At 36.9% G+C, this 22,060-nt stretch overlaps 1 protein-coding gene across 12 annotated transcripts in view; it reads left to right on the forward strand.

The window, feature by feature from the left end:
• Positions 1–1,474: 1,474 nt before the first annotated feature.
• Positions 1,475–22,060, forward strand: part of pdgfd (platelet derived growth factor d) — a 62,190-nt gene continuing 41,604 nt past the window's right edge. For 7 of the 12 annotated variants that reach the window (XR_015509923.1, XR_015509925.1, XR_015509927.1 and 4 more), the window contains exon 1: positions 1,475–2,270. Coding sequence is in view for 3 of the 12 variants with exons in the window: in XM_087284761.1 (XP_087140887.1) it covers positions 2,111–2,270 (160 nt within the window). In the remaining 9 variants the exon portion in view is untranslated. The remainder of the gene's footprint in view (positions 2,271–22,060) is intronic. The other 5 variants (XR_015509926.1, XR_015509928.1, XR_015509931.1 and 2 more) reach the window with 1 other exon arrangement.

Consider the following 22,060-nt stretch of genomic DNA (forward strand, 5'->3'; position numbering starts at 1 on the left):
TAATGTAAAAACATTTCACTGCATTAAATATTTTAATATTTCATAAACAAATATGTGAAATCAGTCCTGGATCAACACAGAAAAGTAATAGATCAAAAGCCACACATCTCCTGAGTGTATGTTTTGAATTTGATGCCAATATCATGCAAAATGCAATTTCTGGAATTATTTTTCTGAGAAAATGTCTTGTGATTTTTTTTCCCTCTCCTTTTTTGTGGAGAAGCAGTCCACAAGCACTTTTTTAAAAAAAACTTTTTTACAAGAGAAAAATCTAGAAAAAAAAGTGAAGCTCTACATTATTATTATTATTATTGTTTATTTGTTTGTTTATTTTATATTTAAATGGCTAAATTCTAACAGAGGACAGTTGAACGTGCTGGCCAGACTGTTATTTGCTTAATAAATCTAAATAAGCTTCAGTTTTTATTAAAGAATTTAAAGAGTCCTATTTTTTCCCCCTAATAATAATGTGAGAAATTAGAATTTTAAAGTATGTTTTTTCAAAACTTTTAAGGAAATGCTCTGGTACATCAAAAACTTTAGATCTGATGACCATCCGACAAGCTTTTTAAACAAAAAGTGCTTAAAATGTCACTAAAATGCAGTATTTAAACCATAATTAAACAGAAAATGAGGTGAAAAACTGCAAAATGGTCCACTTTTTGAGAAAAAAAGAACTACCCCTTTCACCAGGCTGGCTACGGGCCTTTAAAGGGACTTAGCTTTATTCTATATTGTGAAAAAACTGTACAAAAGCACGCACATCTCTCTTAATTGGGTGCTCAGCCAAAACCGCAAAAAGTGCAAATTAAATGCACGCTCTGTGTCAGCCTTTTTAATTTAATAAATTTGTATTTTTGGAGCCTTGGTGTTGCCGCCTTTGATTTACATTTCATTCTTTATTGTGTAAAACCTCTTTATTTTTAATTAAAGATGCACAAATTAATGTTAGTAATTCTTAAACAAACATCACTACTAACTACCTATACGCATATACATTTATTTATCAATCAACATACTTTGCATGCCAATTGGCACATAACAGCAGCACAAATAACGTTGTATTTAGTTATATACCTTTTCATACACTTGCCAATTTGTGTGTTTGCATTCACTATTTGTATTTACTTCTATGTTTATTCACTTATTATCTGTTTTTTTATTCAGTCTTTGTCATTCAGTTGCACTATAGAAGCTTCTGTCACGAAAACAATGTGTGATCATACCTGGCATTAAAGCTCTTTCTGATTCTGACTCCAAGGAAAGGCCTGAACCGGAAGTGATCTGACCTATTTTACAGCCGTTTCTAGCACCAAAACGGCATTTACAAAATTAAACATACGTAAATCAGTATTATCGTGCCCTAATAAGCGGGATTTCATCGACTATTCAGTCGCAGTACACAGTGTACAGAGTGGTAAATTATTATTCCCTTTGGAAACGCAGACAATAACTCATTTTCCAGAGCGGAAGTGTCCTGATCTGATAAGGGTTTCCGTTAAGGTGCAACTGTTCCTTGTTATTATTAAATTCATATTTCTCCCCAGTAAGACTTTGTAATACTTCGGTAGCTGCTTACATGATTGAGAAATAGTTTGAAAATTGATTTCAAGTCCTGGCCTGCAGTTTGAATCCCGTGTGTAACGCCGCCACGCGTTTCTTTCCTCAGGGAAAAGTGTTGGAAACTTTCCTCGCGGCGCAACAAACAGGAAAAGAGTGGCAGCGTTACGCACAGAGGGAAAATATTCCAGCTAACACTCCGCAAACCGGGCGGTATTTCCTCGTCCTGACTGGATGAAAGGGGTCCAGCCCTCATAGGCTTCCTTTCTCCCTCCATCCATCCATCCATGCGCACCAAGGCGATCTTTCAGCGGGAGTTTGACGCGTGATCTCCGGGGAGCCGTCATCACCGCCAACTTTTGCGCGCGTCCTTTCGCTAAATGTTCAAGGAATGGAAAGTATTCTTGTGGAATTATAAGCTCGGGGTCAAACGGGACAGAAGCAGATAAAGTTGGAAGTCTTTGAATTCCGTGGCTTGGTGTATATATACGGTGTCAACCTGTTCTCTGGATCCGAGGACGCGCGGCGCTGCGGTGGAAACTCCGGGTCCATGTGGCGCTTCTGGGTCGCGGATCAGCGGACGGTTGGGTTCCAGATGATGTGGCTGCTCGTGTGCTCCTTCATCGCGGTGTTGAGTGGTGAGAATTACCCCACACAGGCCCAGGTGATGTCCTCCAGAGTCATGAGGGCTTCAAACATACGCAGCAATGGTGAGTTTGAACGATAAAGTGATTTTAAAAAAATGCTAGGATGAGTGACAGTTATGGATCAAACATGAGCTCTTGTTTTTGTTGACGTTTTAATGTACTTTAATCAGTTTAATATCTGTGGTGAATGTCACTAAGTCAGGTGTCCTAGCAGGTGTAGATGATCAAATTAAAGGGACAGTTCACCCCAACAATCATTTATTTATTCTCCCTCAAATAATTGCAAACCTTTGTGTCTTTATTCTGTTGAACAGAAAAGAAGATACTTTGAAGAATGTTTAAAACATTTAAAAATTGCAAGTCAATGTTCCAACATTTTTCAAAATAACTGTGTTCTGCAAAGAGTATCATGTTTTTACCAAAGTAAGAGTGTCGAAATCATGTTTTTGGCAAAGTTAAAGGTTGGAATACACCACAAACACCATGTTTTAGTTTAGCAAAGCCACAATTAATTTGTTTTTACCATGTTTTAACAAAGAAATGTCCAGTTAAACACAGAAAAAGATACTTTGAAGAATGTTAGAAACATTCTATAAGATGGAAGTCGATGGAATCCGTTCAAACATTTTTCAAACTAACTTTTTTGTGTTCTACAAAACACAATAACCAGGATTTTACAGTAGTAGGAGTCTTAAAACCATGTTTTTTTGGAGTAAAAAGTTATGTGATGCCAAAAATATCATGGTTTAGTGTAGCGAAGCAATGATGAATTTGTCGTTAACAAAATTGTATTCTGTTGAAAACAAAAGAAGATACTTTGAAGAATGTTAGAAACATTCAAAATTGGAAAGACCTCATATGGAAGTCTATGGAACCCTTTTCAAAATAACCTCCTTTGTGTTCTACAAAAAAAAGCTACAATTTTCCAACAGTAAGAATGAAAAAAAAACATGTTTTTGATGGACAAACATATATATGATGTTGAACACAAAAGAAGATACTTTAAAGAATGTTAGAAACATTCCAAATTTGACAAAAACGAATAACATGGAAGTCAATTGAATATGTGTTGCAAGAATTTTCAAAATGACTTCTTTTGTGTTCAACAATAATATCATGATTTTACTATAGTAAGACTGTAGAAACCATGTTTTTGGTGGAGAAAAAAAGTTGCATGACATCAAAAGTACCATGGTTTAGTGTAACAAATCCATGATTAATTTGTGGTTGCCATGGATAAACAAAAATATATTCTGTTGAACACAAAAGATACTTTGAAGAATGTTAGAAACATTCTAAATTTGGAAAAACAAGTAACAAGGAAGTAAATGGAACCTGTTTCAACATTTTTCTAAATAACTTCTTTTGTGTTCTACAATTTTGTTTACCATGATTTTACTATAGCAAGCGTGTAAAAGTGTTTTAGCAGAGTAAAAAGATGTACATAACATACAAAATACCATGGTTTAGTGTAGCAAAGCCATGATTAATTTGTGATTACCATGCATTAGGAAAAAACAAAACAAAATTTTATTCCGTTGAAGACAAAAGAAGATACTTTAAAGAATGTTAGAAACATTCAAAATTGGAAAAACTACATACGGAGGTCACTGGAATGCATCCTTCAACATTTTTCAATATTACTTCTTTTACGTTCTGCAAAGAAACCCCCACAATTTTACTATAGTGAGAATGTAGAAGCCATGTTTTTGGAGGAGTAGAAATTTCATGACACAAAAACACCATGGTCTCGTGAAGCAAAGCTGCAATTAATTTGTGGTTACCATGGATTAACAAAAAACTCCCAAACATATATATTCTGAAGATATTAAAAGAAGATACTTTGAAAAATGTTCATAGTAGGAAGTTAATGGAAACCACATTTCAACAGTTATAAAAAAAAGAAGTTTTTTTTTGTGTTCCACAAAGCAATTTACCATGATTTTACTGTAGTAGGCGTGTAGAAACCATGTTTTCGGCAGAGTGAAACGTTGTATAACGTATAATGGTTTAGTGTAGCAAAGCTATGATTAATTTGTGGACACCATGGTTTAACGAAAAGACATTCAACAGAAGATATTTTGCAGAATGTTAGAAACATTTGAAGTTGAAAAAACTAATAATATGGAGGTTCATGTAGCTACTATGGTTTAACAAAAAACATTTCTAACATTCTTCAAAGTATCTTCTTTTGTGTTCAACAGAATAAAATTTTGTTTTGTTTTTTCCTAATTCATGGTAATCACAAATTAATCATGGCTTTGCTACGCTAAACCATGGTATTTTTGATGTTATGTGCATCTTTTTACTCTGCTAAAACACTCTTACTATAGTAAAATCATGGTAAAAAAAATTGTAGAACACAAAAAAAGTATTTTGAAAAATGTTGAAACAGGTTCTAAAAAAAAAAACACACAAAAGAAGATACTTTAAAGAATGTCAGAAACATTCAAAGCTGGATGAACAAATCCTATGGTAGTCTATGGAATCAGTGTTCCACCATTTTTCAAAATGACTCTTTTTGTGTTCTACAAAAACCAACAAAAACCCAAGCAGGTTTGTAACAGCACAAATGAAGGGCGAGTAAATGACAATTCTCATTTTTGTGTGAACTGTCCCTTTAACAAACACTGAAGTGGCTTTTTGGTGTTGTTTTCAACTCTGTCTGTTGCTTGTTCGTGTAAAAGGTGTGCGGCATGCTGCCATTAAGTGCTAAAACTCTGTGACAGCAGCTTTTTAAAACTCCCTCAGACGAGTGGCGTTAGTTTTGATGTCTTGCGATCTCCTGAAGCACATTTTGAAGTGCTGCTGTAAGTGTGTAAAAGCTGTCTGTGCTCATGGTGGATGTGAATGTCTGAGTGCTCCTCGGCTTCTCTTCATGTTGTGATCAGCTTGAGCTTGTTCGGACAGGTCTGCAGCTCTCTGATGCCTGATTTACGCAGCTTTGTTCTTCTCTGCTCTTAGTTAGTGTGACTGGAGGATAGTTAAGCTGCTGGTGTATTCTGCAGTTTGAGCAGGTGGTGGGTTTGATTTCCCAGGAAATGCATGAACTGATGATAAACGAATGCTGTAGCTTGAATGGGGGTGACACAGTGGTTAGCACTGTGGCCTCACAGAACGAAGGTCGCTGGTTTGAGTCCCGACTGGGCCAGGTAGTGTTTCTGTGTGGAGTTTGCATGTTCTCTCAGAGTTGGCGTGGGTTTCCTCCGGGTGCTCCGTTTTCCCCCACAGTCCAAACACATACACTATAGATTAACTGATTAACTAAGTTGGCCCTAGTGTATGAGTGTGTGTGTGTGAATGAGTGTGTAATTATGTTTCCCAGTAATGCTGGAATGGTCGGCAGCTCATTTCGCTGTGGTGACCCCTGATAAATAAAGGGACTAAGCCAACAAGGAATGAATGAATGAATGTCCATTGTCTTGAAACGTGAGAATGAAAATAAATATTTAAATAATAAAAAGTTTCTTTTTTTTGTAGTTGGACTTTTAATAAAGTAATATAATAACCATGTTTTTATTTTTATATATTTTTTTTACTAAAATGTAATATTAAAAAGCTAATAAACAAAGTAAAACATTGTCAAGGACCACATTTAGTTAAACAAATACTTAAATAGTGCTTTTACAGTAAAAACAAATATATATAATTATAATAATAAATAATGTATATATATATATTTATATATATATATATATATATATATATATATATATATATATATATATATATATATATATACAGTATAAATATATACATACACAACATATATATATATATATATATATATATATATATATATATATATATATATATATATATATATATATATATATATATAGGGGTGTCAAAATTATATATATATAAAAAATATATAATATATATAATTTATTTATTTATTTATTATTTATATATACAATATACAACATATGTGTATATATATATATATATATATATATATATATATATATATATATATATATATATATATATATATATATATATATATATATATATATATATATATATATATATATATATATAACAGCTGAAAATAGTTATTTTAGGGCAGTGAGTCACAGGGTGTCCCGGACCCACACCCAGCCATCAGTGTTGTGGAATTTAATGTGGGATTCCCCATAACACACATCTCTCAGACTGTGGAAGGAATTATTGTTCCTGTTTCATTGTGTGTGTTTGTGTGTCTGAATGTGCAGGCAGACTTCTGTCTCTGAGCCTGTCTCTGTTCAATTAATCTATACAGCATTTTATACTGTACAAGTTGTCAGCTTAGAACAGACAATTTACAGAATAACACTGTTTTTTTAATACTTTATTTATAAGTTTATATATATATATATATATATATATATATATATATATATATATATATATACATACATACATACATATATATATATACATACATATATATACATTTGCAGAAAACAGAAAAAGACAAACAGTCAACAACAACAAAACAAAATATATAAACAAATATCCCCAACACTACTTTCCCTTTTGTGGCTTTAACAGAAGATATACTTGGCTAACAATCTGCAAACATAAAGTCCTCGAGCCTCACACAAATGCACAGCGAGTGTACATATAGAGTGCATACACAACTTCAATGCAGTAATGACAAAATGCAAAAAGATATAAGATACACATAAAAAGTGAACAGTTCAGTGTGTAATAAAAGGAAGGTTCTGTATACTTTTCTTTCAAGCACTGCCATTGTGAAAGGCATTACAAGGTTACAGTGACATGAAAGAGGAATAAAAAATAAAAATAAAATAAATAAATAAAAATAAAAATAAGTACAAAATAAAAAAGAGGGGGGGCTTTTGGGATTATATGAGAGTTTATACATCCTCCTGCTCTAAAAATTGTAAATTGTCAACGTATGTAAGAAAGGGAGACCATGTTTTAAAAAAATTATTTTTTGATCCTCTGAGAGTAAATTAGATTTTTTCAAGCTGAATAAAATACATAACATCTTTAATCCATCTACTATGTGTTGGGGCCTCAGTTTTTTTTCCAATACAGAAGAATTAAACGCCTTGCCAGTGACGTGGTAAAAGCAATTACTCTACATATTTCCTCTTTAAGCACAATATTTTCTGGACTGGTTCCAAAAACTTCCAACAGGGGTTCAGGTTTAATAGGAAAACCATACATATAACTAAATGATTGAAAAAAATATCTTTCCAAGACCTCCCTAGATTTGGGCTGAACCAAAACATGTGGGCAGTTGTGGCTGGTGAATTTGAGCATCTACTGCATGCTGGACTAACAGTAGGATAGATCTTAGACACTTTTAAATTGTAAATTTGTAAAATGTAACCTGTGAAGTATTTTAAATTGAATAAGGGCATGTCTGGTACAGTGTGATGAAGAATGTACTTTATTTAAGAATAACACTGTTAATGACATAATAATTATTAGCCGTGCTGTGAAAATGTTATTCATTTATAAATATTTCCTTAGTGATGTTAAACAGATTTCGACACGTTTTTACACATAATAGTTGTAATAACTGATTTCTTTTGTCTTTGTCGTGATGACAGTAGAGCTGCACGATTCTGGCTAAAATGAGAATCGCGATTCTTTTGCTTAAAATAAAGATCAGGGGCCTCATGTACGAAGACTTGCGTGGAAATCCTACTAAAACATTGCGTACGCACAAAGCTGTAAATGTGCGTACGCAGAAAAAAATTCAGATGTATGAAACACTGAATCTCACGCATATTCTTTTGTACATCTGAATGAACGTGAAACTGAGCGCAACATGCACGAGCACAAAACCCCTCCCTGCCTCCTCCCCCGTATGAATATGCTAATGACTCTACTTTGGCAAAACCCAACGAAAAAGCAACGGCAAAAGCAAGCAAGAGGAGAAACTTTGAACAGAATGTGATTTGGAGGTGCTGCTTTCGGAGGTAGATCGGAGAAAAGCGGTGTTATTTGCAAATTTGTTCTCCGGAATTAACAACAAAAGAAAAAAATAGAGTGGGAGAGTTTAGCTGATGCGGTTAACACAGTTGGGTCTGACCATCGCACTGAGTGAATTAAAAAAGAAATAGTGTGGTTTATAGGTGTAAAATGTTGTAGTATCCTCAACAGTCTCAGTGGCGCAGCTCATAAGATGCATGTCAACATGTTTTGACACGTTTGAGCATGAACTCGGTTCGAATCCAGCGTCTGATGAACTCTTTCCTCTTTTTCCCCCCGCTACATATCAGATTTTGCCTAATATTTATCACGAGAAAGACAAGTAGGAACCATTAATAAGTCTGTGCATCATATTTTATTTGCACATTTATTGAATGGAAATGTTTCTGATTCACGCATGCAAATTCATCTACAGATAGTGTCTTTACAGCTATGTGCGTGCAGTAGATAGCTCAGATTACATTGGGAAAACAGGCGACTGCTGCAAATTGCGCTTTATTGTTTAGCTGGTCAACTGTATGGTATGGAAACCTTATATACCTGCTAGATGAACCCGTCTCATACAGCTGCCATTGCAAGGCTCAGACACTTTGTAGAGAGCAATTTAACACAACTGCCTCTTGGAGTCGCCACTGGAAATAAAAAATGTGCGTACGCCAGCCATAAAGCTGGCGTGGAGCTGCGCACATTCCCACGTTCAGTTCATTGTTAGTAAATCCAAACGTGAGCGATTCTGAGCCTGAAACCTGGCGTACGCAAAGTTTTTGTGCGTACGCAGCGTTGATACATGAGGCCCCAGGATTTTCTCACGGTTCTGTTGGTGTTAAATAAAGGTTAATATGAGTAGCCTATTCTTATTTTTATTTCTCAAACATGGTAAAACAACAATAATAATATTATGCGTAGGTCTACTGTTGATTAAAATGCTCTATTTTGAATAGACTTGATTAGAATTATTATGTTTGAGACATATGCTTGCAATCTGTCATTGACAACATTATTAGACCATTTTTTTTCTACTGTTGAAATCAGACATTTGTCCAGTGGTGGAAAGAATACTGACAAATCATACTCGAGTAAAAGTACCATTACTTGCCTAAAAATGTAGTGCAAGTAGAGTAAAAGTATCTGTTGTAAATATTACTCAAAGTATGAGTACGTTGAGGACATCGGCCTCTTATTGGGTTCTGACGTCAACCCCATTTTCATTTGCAAACAAAATGCAACATCCCTCAACGTTGGGGTACAATGTCAATCTTATGTCATGTTGAAGTCTTGTGCCAGCTGGGTGTTTAAGGCCATTTCGGTCATCATACAGTAAACACCCATCATCTTCTCAACAGTGACCTGCATCTATACAGTCTCTGGGTCAATGTTTGTAAATTGTAAAGATTTTGGACATCTTCTTGGACACTTTTAATACTTCCAAACATTTTGCTGCAATTTTCAATCGCACTTGTCTTGAGGTAGTTCATTATTATGAGATTTACCTTCAATGCGTGATCTGATTGGACAGGAATCACAGGGCTGATTTTTCTAATCCCCATAGATAAGAAATAATAAAGTTGTGACTGCAAATTAAAGGAAAGTAGTGGAGTAAAAGTACAGATACTGCACTAAAAATGTACTCGAGGCAAAGTAAAAGTACGTACTTTTAAAACTACTTTAAAAAATTGCAATTCCTGAGAAAAACTACTCAATTACAGTCATTTGAGTATTTGTAATTAGTTACTTTACACCACTGCATTTGTCATTATACAGGGCTCGAAATTAACCTTTTTGCTTGGTAGCACCGGTGCTCCTAACTTAAAAAATGTAGGCGCATTAGCCAAAATTTAGTCGCACTTATAAGCACCGTTACTACAAGTTTTATACAAACATATTTATTGCATTTGAAATCAACACTAATCAAACAAACAAGCAAAAAATATACATATATATGCAAGCGTGAGGAAAATGTGTCTCAACGAAATCTCGTTATCACAAGAAAATACATTTTATAACATAACTGAGTGACCAAAAGATATATAGAGCGCTCACCGGCCCTACACGCACTGGTTGACATGAATGAATCTGTTAACGATATAACTGTGCTGTTCTCACGGGTGCTGTCTAATATTGCACTGGTGTTTTTGACATATACTGCACCTTATTATATGCAAACGTCATGTTAATAGCAATACTTTTCATGAGTATTGATATTAGTTTACTCAGAGTAAAACCGTTTGCGATGGTGTACGTGGTGTTAAATTTGACTTATGCTGTCCGCCGTGCATGTGGCAGATATCTGGCGATTATATGAAGGATTAAACAGAAGCTCTCGTGCTAGATGTGGCAAACAGTTACCTGAAAACTCCATCCCACAGACTTTTCATAGCGGACTTGAAGCCAATGGAAGTCTTTTATCCGCTCTTGAAAAAGTGTAGATGGTGGATTAACATTCAGCACATGATCACTTGTAAGATGTGTCGTCATTTGTAACTTTAGTTGCCATGGTTTCCAAAACAAAATCTGTCAGTGGAATCTTCATTCTCATCTTTAGTGCTCACAATTTTTCGCGGTAGCTGCAGCTCTCTCTGTCATCCTAAGCCAGAAGGCACTGGCTGAGTGATTGACAGCTGATATTTCAGTGCTAGAGCAGTGGGCCAATAAGAAGAGTGCGAAGGCGGGGCAAGCATTACAGACTTGGCTTTGTTTACTGCAGCAAGTTGACATGACAACTGTTTGAAACCATTCCTGAGCGCTGCGTTTCAAGTGCAGAGATGCATTCTGCGTGAATGTCTCACGAATCCGCACATGTGGTGAACATTTTGCAGTAAAAACTGGTCGCACACAACAATTTTTTGCACTCGCAAACATGCTCCCAAATATATTTTCAAGTCGCATAGGTAAAATTTCGGGTGCATGTGCGACCAAAATGGCAATTTCGAGCCTTGATATCAGATTCCCTCTTGCATTATATTCAACATTATATAGGCTAGAGTAGGCATAGGCTGGTATAAGATTCTAATGGTATGATAACCTTGGATATTAATACCACAGTTTCACGGTATCACCGTATCGAGATTACTGCTCTAAAATATATTATTTTTAAATGTCTGCGTAAAAAAACTAAAAATTTTCCCCCCTATGAACGCAATATATTTTAATTTGTGAAACATTTAAAATGTTTTTCAACAGTAAACATGTCAGGCTAATCTGCACGGTCCTAAAAGATCCAAACACAGCACTCAGGAACAGATAAACGGTTGTTATGTGAACTTGCTATAGTAAAAAGCCTGCAATGCTTGCCCCATCTTTGTGCTCTTCTTATTGGCCCACTGCTCTGGAACTGAACGCCAATGATTGGTTAATATCCGGCTGTCAATTACTCAGTCAATGCCTTCTGCCTTCAGATGACAGGAGCTACAACCACGAAAATGTGAAGCGCTGAAGATGAGAGACTGAAAATAACACTGGCAGATTTACCGAAAGTTACTAATAATGGCACATTATTAGTGATCATGTGCTGAATATTAATCTACCATTTACACTTTTCCAAGAGTGGATAAAAGACTTCCAGTGTTTCAAGTCCGCTATCAAAATGACTAAAGCTATTCAGTGTAAAGTCTGTGAGACGGGGTTTGCAGGTAACAGCGTTTACCACTGAATCTACACGTTTTAAGCGTGAGAGGTGCTGTATAATCCTTCATTTGATCCTCACGATGCTGTCAGCCTTGCAAGGGGCAGCTATATGTAACATTTAACGCAGCTCATAAAACGATTATTGCTATTAAGATGACATGCTAATAATCGGTTATATATCAATATAAATGTGCGGCGGGGGCGATGGATCGCGATGCCCGCTCAGCATTGTGAAGTTTGTCAGCCATCTGCGATGGACGATAGCATCGTCTATCGGCACTAGGGGTGTCAAAATGAATTGTTTCTTCGGTGCACCGCAATGCAGACACGGACAATTCGGTATCGGTTCAGTAATAATCATAACCGGTTATTGCTGACGTCATTTACCTCATATGCGCTCTGTCGCGAGGGAGGCGATCGCGAGTATTTACAGCGCTTTAACTACTTAAAGCTCATAAACTGTGCACAATTCACTGTGTGTGTTTGCTGGATCAGTCTTTCACTGACATATACAACAAAAGCCCCTATTTTACTGAGATCGAGAGAATGAAAGTACTCCATTTCTCTCTCTCTCTCGCTCTCTCTCTCACACACACAGTGGCCCATTTGACCTGCTGGCGTGGCTTTTCTTCTCCTCTCGGCTGTTTTACAGCGTTACTTCTGGATAAAGAAACGAGCGCGTGTCTGCAGAGTTTCTCCACCGTGTCTATCATACATCAGCTGTGAGATCGCCGCTGCCGCTTATCAGTGTCACTCATCTGTGAAGAGTGCAGCGCGCAAGAGCCAATCGCAACCATTTTTGTTGAGGGTGTGACCAATTAAAGGGGTGTAAGAGAACTAGACAAGGATCAGAAATTGAGCTGGATATTTATATTTGTTTATATTATTTGCTTAATGCTCGTTTTGTTTAAAGGTACAGTTTATATTTCTGACTGTTTGTATTAAATGACAAAATTGTATTACAAATAAAATAAAAATATAAATATATTCATACATTTTAATTATGCTCAATTTCGATTATCGAATCAAAAAATAGAATCGTCGATGCTGCCACGCCCCCAGGTCACGTCAGCTTGGCTTGCCAAGCGGGAAAAAAACAGGCTTGTTGAAGTGCTTGTTAAACTGCAGAAGCAGGAGACCCGTCGACAGAGCTTAAACCCTCTCCTCTTTCAATGAAGTCGCCGGTGTGGAAGCATTTTGGGTTTCCAGTGAGTTATGTTGACAACGTTCGTGTTGTCGACAAAAAAACACAGTTTTGCAAGCTCTGCTATGTACGTATTACGTACGGTTTGTCCGATAGACAACACCGGCATCGCGATCCTCCGCCCGCCCCCGTTGCAAATCCGCTCGTGAAAAGTACACACTCAGGCCCTGTTTACACTGTCTTTGTTTTTAAATGGCATTTTAGAACGACAACGATTTGACATCCACAGTGGCGTGTAGCATTTCTGAGCAGCCCTCCTTCCTCTCTACCTCTGAAAATGCACATCACGTGACCACACAGACACAGACGCACTCACAGCCATGCGCTCGAGACAGCAGGTCCAGGCAGTCAGAGGACTGCTTCAATCTTTCACTCACTTGTACTTAGTCATTTTAGCGAACACCTCAAATACTGTTGGCTGGTTCCTGTTGGTTGTGCGTCTTTTTTACCGACGCCATTATAACGACACAGATCACTGCCTATTCACGAGTCCCGCAGAAAAAGAGATTGACAGGTGGTAATTATGTGTGTATCTTGCCTTTATTCATTTACTGTATGATTTGTTTATGAGTAAAACAAAGACCATGCAGGACAGGTAGTTTAAACGGTAGGCTACAAATAATTAATTGGTCATTAATTAATTATTCATAATCGAAAATCGAATCGTGCCTTTAGAATCGAAAATGTAATCGAATCGAGGATTTGGAGGATCGTGACACCCTTAATTTTTATACAAGAATTTATTTATTTACAAAATATAAAACTGTGTATGGAAAGCACCGTCAATGCACCGTGATGCATCGAAATATCGAATTAAACCGAATCGATGGCTTGATAATCGTAACCGAACCGTGAGACTAGTGTAGGTTCACAGCTCTAATCGGCACAACCCTATTCTATACTGGACATTATTTCTGTTTAGTGACAAGGCTTTTGTCTAAGCAGAGTCAGACCTTACTGTCTTGAATAAATCATTAATAATCAAGGCATGATCATATTTCGTTGTGGTAAAATAAGTGTCATTTAGAGGCCTTTGCCTTTTATATAAGCCCCTTCTGACACCAAATGATCAAGTAGAAGTCAACTTATTATTGCTGTTCCTAAAACTTGGATAGACCACAAGACTTTTGTCAAGTAGTGTAATTGAGACAAATTCAAAAAGCTCTAAAATGACATGTCAACACCTGTTGATTCATAATCATAAAATAACACATATAAATCCACATGCATCTCTGTCGGCATAATGACTGCATTAATCTGCATATCAGTAGCTCAAGCCTTTTTTTATTAGCTCTTAAATTAGTTTTGGAATTAGCAAAGAAGGCCTGAGATGAGATGCATAAGAAATTAGACCTACTTTTTCCAGCAGTTCTGGTTCTGGAATAATTTCTCCCATTCATTTTCCCATAGGGTTTTAAAACAGCCTTAATTAAAGCATTATGAGCCTTGAACCAAACCATCCAGCCTACGAGGAGAATCACAACATTGCAAACTTTGATCTAAAGCAAAGAAATCTATGAAAAACAGACAAAAATACAAGACTGGATGTTACTTAATGGCTTTGATGAGGGGAAATACATGCAAAGTACTGCTAATGCCTTAATATAGAAAACAGAAATATAAATCAAAATGTATAATTATTTGTTTTAAGTTGTTGGTTGTAGCTATAAAACCATGTATTTCATATACATTTGCATAAATATTCACATATTTTAGCATTTTGAGAACATAGAGAGACTCGGTTTCATCATTTGTAGTCTATTTTTGTCAAATGTGGGCGGAGCTGAAGATCTAATTGTTAAGCGTATGTATAAGTATTTGTTTAAAGTTGTTGGTTGTTGCTATAAAATAATGTATTTCATCTACACATGCATAAATATTCACATATTTTAGCATTTTGAGAGCAAAGAGAGACTCGGTTTTATCATTTGTGGTCTTTCATAAAAAGTGGGCGGAGCTAAAAAATCTTAATGTAAATCCTATGTTTAATTATTTGCTTAAAGTTGTTGGTTGTAGCTATAAAATGATGTATTTCGCCTACATATGCATACGTATTCAATTATTTCAGCACTTTGAGAGCGTAGAGAGACTCGGTTTCATCATTTGTAGTCTATTTTTATCAAAAATGGGCGGAGCTAAAGATATAAATGTAAATCGTATGCGTAATTATTTGTTTAAAGTTGTTGGTTGTAGCTATTAAACAGCGTATTTTATCTACATGTGCATAAATATTCAAATATTTTAGCATTTTGAGAACATAGAGAGACTCGGTTTCATCATTTGTAGTCTATTTTTGTCAAATGTGGGCGGAGCTGAAGATCTAATTGTTAAGCGTATGTATAATTATTTGTTTAAAGTTGTTGGTTGTTGCTATAAAATAATGTATTTCATCTACACATGCATAAATATTCACATATTTTAGCATTTTGAGAGCAAAGAGAGACTCGGTTTTATCATTTGTGGTCTTTCATAAAAAGTGGGCGGAGCTAAAAAATCTTAATGTAAATCCTATGTTTAATTATTTGCTTAAAGTTGTTGGTTGTAGCTATAAAATGATGTATTTCGCCTACATATGCATACGTATTCAATTATTTCAGCACTTTGAGAGCGTAGAGAGACTCGGTTTCATCATTTGTAGTCTATTTTTATCAAAAATGGGCGGAGCTAAAGATATAAATGTAAATCGTATGCGTAATTATTTGTTTAAAGTTGTTGGTTGTAGCTATTAAACAGCGTATTTTATCTACATGTGCATAAATATTCAAATATTTTAGCATTTTGAGAACATAGAGAGACTCGGTTTCATCATTTGTAGTCTATTTTTGTCAAATGTGGGCGGAGCTGAAGATCTAATTGTTAAGCGTATGTATAATTATTTGTTTAAAGTTGTTGGTTGTTGCTATAAAATAATGTATTTCATCTACACATGCATAAATATTCACATATTTTAGCATTTTGAGTGAGTAGAGAGACACAGTTCCATCATTTGTAGTCTATTTTTATCAAAAGTGGGCGGAGCTAATGATCTAAATGTAAACCGTATGCATAATTATGTGTTTAAAGTAGTAGGTTAGCTATAAAACAATGTATTTATCCTATACATATTAAAATATTTCAGCATTTTAAGTGAGTAGAGAGACTCTGTTTCATCATTTGTGGTTTTTCATTAAAAGTGGGCGGAGCTAAATATCTAAATGTAAATCGTATGTATAATTATTTGTTTAAAGTTGTTGGTTGTAGCTATAAATCCATGCATTTCATCTACATATGCATAAATATTCAAATATTTTATAATTTTGAGTGAGTAGAGAGACACAGTTCCATCATTTGTAGTCTATTTTTATCAAAAGTGGGCGGAGTGTGCTGTGTATGTGTTTGTGTGTATGCTTCAGTGTGTACTCCCTGTACTGTATGTATGTATGTATGTATGTATGCATGTATGTATGTATGTCTGTTTGTTTTTCTGTGTATGTGTGTGTTTGTACTGTGTATAAGTTGTATTTGTGGGAGTGTGTGTGTCTTTGTGTCTTTCTCTCTGCATGTGTGTGTTTGTGTGTGTGTTTGTGTGTATGTTTCTGTGTGTGTACTCACTGAACTTTGGATGTGTTTGTGTACAGGTATCTGTGTGTGTGTGTGTGTGTGTGTGTGTGTGTGTGTGTGTTACTGTGTGTGTGTGTTTGTTTGTACTTACTGTAGTGTGTGTGTCTGTGTGTGTTTGTTTGTACTTACTGTACTTTGTGTGTGTGTGTGTGTGTGTGTCAGTTGCAGCCAGTTTGTGCTCAGTAAGAGACAGGTTCTGTCAGTGTTCCTCTCTGACAGGAGGATGTGTCTTTACTCAGCATCTCTGAGGGTGTGTGTCTCTCACGCAGCTGTCTGCTGGTGCGCATTCCTTCTGTGTTTATAACAGAAAACACACCAGGCTCCAGTTATTCTGTCTGCTGGAATCCACGACTGAAACATTAATACCTTGACAGAAGCGCCACTCGCAGATCTGTGTGAACAAGTGGTTTGATTTTGATATATGTGTGTGTGGAGGTGTGGATGTGTTTTGTCTGCCTGTTTGGCTGTGTGTTGGCATGCATGTATTTGTATATATATGTGTATACGGCCACTTTATTAGGTACACATTACTAGTATAAGGTTGGAGCCCCTATTGCTTTCAGAACTGCTTTAATCCTTTGTTGCAAAGATTCAACAAGCTACTGGAAATAATCCTCAGAGTTTTGCTCCATATTGACATGATAGCATCACGCAGTTGCTGCAGATTTGTCAGCTGCACATCCATGATGTGAATGTCCCGTTCCACCACATCCCAAAGGTGCTCTGTTGAATTGAGCTCTGGTGGCTGTGGAGGCCATTTGAGTACAGTGAACTCATTGTCATGTTCAAGAAACCAGTCTGAGATGATTGAGCTTTATGACATGGTGCATTATCCTGCTGGAAGTAGCCATCAGAAGATGAGTACACTGTGCTCATAAAGAGATGGACATGGTCAGCAACAATACTCAGGTAGGCTGTGGTGTTGACACGATGCTCAGTTGGTACTAATAGGGGCAAAGTGTGCCAAGAAAATATCCCCCACACCATTACACCACCACCACCAGCCTGAACCATTGATACAAGGCAGGATGGATCCATGCTTTCATGTTGTTGATGCCAAATTCTGAGCCGATCATCTGAATGTGGCAGCAGAAATGGAGACTCATCAGAGCAGGCAACGTTTCTCCAATCTTCTATTGTCCAGTTTTGGTGAGTCTGTGTGAATTGTAGCCTCAGTTTCCTGTTCTTAGCTGACAGGAGCGGCACCCGGTGTGGTCTTCTGTTGCTGTAGCCCATCTGTCTCAATCACCTTGGACATGTGTGTTCAGAGATGCTCCTCTGCAGACCTCGGTTGTAGCTAGTGCTTATTTGAGTTACTGTTGCCTTTCTATCAGCTGGAACCAGTCTGGCCATTCTCCTTTGACCTCTGGCATCAAGGCATTTGCGCCCATAGAACTGCCGCTCACTGGATACTTTCTCTCTTTTAGACCATTTTCTGCAAACCCTAGAGACGGTTGTGTTAGAAAATCCCAGTAGATCAGCAGTTTCTGAAATACTCAGACCAGCCCATCTTGCACCTTTCTTCCCCATTCTGATGCTCAGTTTGAACTGCAGCAGATCGTTTTGACCATGTCTGCATGCCTAAATGCATTGAGATGCTGCCATGTGACTGGCTGATTAGAAATTTGCGTCAGGTGTACCTAATAAAGTGGTCGGTGAGTGCATGTGTGTGGGTGTATTCGCGTGTGTTTATGAGTGCATGCATGCATATAAGTAAAAAAAATAAAAAACCTGAAACTACCTGTGTGTGTGTGTGTGTGTGTGTGTGAATCAGCTGAAGCGAGAGTGTCTGTCAGATGCGTTTAGTGTGTTAATAGCAGTCTGCTTTTGCTGACGCTGTGTGTTTTCTGCCTTGTGCCGCTCTGGATGTGTGTGTGTGTGTGTGTGTGTGTGTTTGAGCAGATCTCTGATCAGGGTTTGCAGGAATAACTGAAAGCTCTTGATTATCTGCGCTCAACATGTGTTCTGCTCGCTGTTTCCTGCCGTCACATGCTTTATTTCTGCACATCAGCGTCTTGAGGGAATATTTTAAGCCACTTGCACTTCCTTTAGCAGATCCTCTCAGGAACAGGACTGTTTGTGTTTGCTGTAATATACAGTAATTTATGCAGCAGAGTCAAAGCTAGTACTTTAAAGTCAATTTATGAGGACACAATGTTAATGTTAGATTACATTAATAGTACATTATTGTTTCTTAAGGTCCACTACCTGACTAAGTCTTGTCGTGGATTCAAGTTGTAAGAGCAACACATAACTAGATTATTAAAGTTTAAGGACAAACTTTGAGGCTAGCTTGTGAAAGCTTGTTGGTAATAGTTTATTTAGTTTAAACAGTTTTTTAAAAGTATTTATATATATATATATATATATATATATATATATATATATATATATATATATATATATATATATATATATATATATATATATATATATATAGATGGATAGATGGATGGATGGATGGATGGATGGATGGATGGATGGATGGATAGATAGATAGATAGATAGATAGATAGATAGATAGATAGATAGAGGATGTGCTAGCATGAGTCAAACAAGCCAACCCCTGCTTTTCTGCGATGTTCTGATGCTGAGATATAGCTGATGTTATATAGTTGCTAGGTTAGTCTTTTTTGTTGCTATGGAGTTGATTGACAGCCTTAGACTGACGATGTATCAAAGCTTCTTGCCAATATGAGCAGTTAAAAACAACCCCCATGTCTCTATCACACTGCAGCATGACGATATCAATCTGAACCTCTATATTGGCAGTCTATGGGACCGTTGCTAGGGTCCAGTATCTGGTTGTTAGGGTGTGGCTAGAAAGTTAAAAGCTCATTAGTTATGGGTAGTTTGGTATTCTGAGTTAAATGAGCCCAGTTAGAAGTATGTGCGACAGTCTGATGTAGAGTTATGATCTCACAAAGTTTGACCCAATGTAAAGTCAATGAGAGTCTTTTGCAGTGGAAGTCTATGGGACAGTTTCTAGGGTCCCAAAAGTGGTTGCTAGGGTGTGGCCAGAAAGTTAAAATCTCATCAGTTATTGACAGTTAGGTAGTCTGAGTTAAATGAGCCCAGTTAGAAGTTTGTGTGACAGTCTGATGCAGAGTTATGAGGTCACAAAGTTCGATCCAATGTTAAGTCAATGGGATTTTTCCGACGGTTCCGGGACGTTTTTCGGAAAACCGAAAGTCGGATCAGTCGGAAAGATATAGCAACCCGAGTCAGACCAGTTTGGAGGTCTGGTGTGAGTTTGGTGGTCATAGCTCGAAAGCTCTAGGAGGAGATAGAGTTTAATTTTTTGTCTCCCAAGAAAAATAGCATAACAGTAGTCTGGCTTGCTACACAAGCCAGCCTAATATCATTTGTTAAAGTGACAGAAGGTGGATTTTTCTGGTGAATCATCTGAGCCGACTCTGCAAAATAAACCCTGAAACTCTGACCAATGTGAGGAGAGTTTACTCACACACAACTTTTTTTTGGTCCGTGTAGAAACTTTGTAGTGTGAAAGCGAACCGCACCAAGAGCAAAGAGCAACAATGTAACAATTTTCAGCCCTGTTTTGGAACAACTGAATCGATTCACATGTGTGAAAGCTCCCTTAGAATCTGGTGTGCGACTCCCTTAGCAGACTTGTGAAAAGGGTCCATAACAGTGGAATCTATTAATGATGTCATTGAACTGTTGTATTTTAAATCTCAAGGCATTCTAATAGAATGTTGGGTTGCTATGGGTACCAGAATCAGAATCCAGTAGAACATTGGAGATGAGAGGCTGCTGATATAATGAGAGGATCAAGTGACTCCAGAAGGCCAGGAATAGATTCTGCTTTGGGTTCCAACCGAGTAACAGTTTCAGCAGGATCTCACACTCCAGCGCAGAGCAGCACACGAGCTGAGAACTGCACACACACACATTACGCATATTACACACACCCTCAACACTCCTCTTGTGTCATCCATCCTCAGGCAGGGAGTGTGTCACGTTTCAATGTTTCTCTAAGTTCAGCTCAAACTGTCTGACAGCCGGGTCTCACACACACACGTACGCACGCACTCACACAGATGCGCCTGCGTTTGACCTCTGTCTGTCAGCAGAAACGCATGCATGATCACTTGTCTTCTTATGTATTCATCGGTGTTGAAATGTGCAGGTCATATTTCACAACAACAACAAAAAAAGCACAAATAACGGAAAAATCTAGATAATTGTGAACTTTTAGATAAATTATGTAAACTATTTTACTTAATTGCGAAATCTGTCTATTATGTATATTGTATTTTTTTATATGTAAAGTATTTATTTTATTTCTAGTTTTAATTAAAATATAACCATAATTTTGTTTTCTTAATTTATTTTTATTTATTTTTATTTTATGTTTACTTGTTTGTTTTTATTTATTTTATACAACAGTTCTGTCTGGTTCTCGAATCTTAATTGGCTGATAGCCGTGAGATATATCAGCACTCGTACAGCCTCTTCACTCTTGAGTATTACTCCGCCCTCACAATGGCAAGCAGAGGACTTCAGTTTGAGAAACATTGCAGCTGTTGGACAACATCATGTTATTTTGATGCTTTTTTTTTAGGCGACAATCTAGTTGTTAAGATTGCAACTATGCAGTTTAGAAAAAAAGTGAAAAACTACTGCTGTACAATTAATTACAGAACACTCTTAAGTTGATCTCTCTGTATGTTGTAGTGCTGTATTTATACCATAGTAATCTGCTAGTGTTTGTTTTGCTTTGGCTTTTACAGCGTTTAGTATTGTGTTATCCCGATTGCAACATACTGGGGAATGTCTCTAGACTGATGGCATTTCATGCCGTTCAGCCTTATAATCTTAACATGTGAGCAAAATCAGCTGTTTTGTCATCATTTTAGACATTACGCTAGAGAGTCACTCAAACACTAGCTCTAAAGTGACGTTGGTGAGTTAGTTACAGTTTCTGCTGTTCTGACGTCAGCTGCAGATGTGAATGAATGGCGGGAGAAAGTAGTTCCTCTTACAAAAGGGTTTTTGAGACTCGTGTTTGATTTTCTTTTTGATAAGCACAATTATGTTGTCGAACGGTTGCATGAACGCAATATCACAAGAATAGCTGTGCGATATGGCTGGGACACTAAAGCCTGGTTTATACTTCTGCGTAAAGTGATCGGCGTGACCTACGGCGCATGCAGTGCGAGTAGTTGTGCATTTATACTTCACACGCGGTTTGTGTTGGTCTGCAATAAAACTTCAGAAACACTAGCTGGCAGTAAGTGTGTGTGTTTCTCTGTCTCGAGTTTCTTCGCTGGTGTTTCATTTTTTCGGAACGCAACCTTAATGTATAAGTGGCTCAAACACACTTATTTTGAGGCGGGAGTCGGCGGACGTGCAACAACTTTAATCATAAGGTAAACACAAAACAGTTTACATCTGAAGCTCCTTAAGGGGACACCAAACTTGTCCACACTTGTCACCACTACCA

The sequence above is a fragment of the Danio rerio genome, chromosome 15 (genome assembly GCF_052040795.2).
Source record: "Danio rerio strain M-AB ecotype USA chromosome 15, GRCz13ab, whole genome shotgun sequence".
Lineage (NCBI taxonomy): Eukaryota > Metazoa > Chordata > Actinopteri > Cypriniformes > Danionidae > Danio > Danio rerio.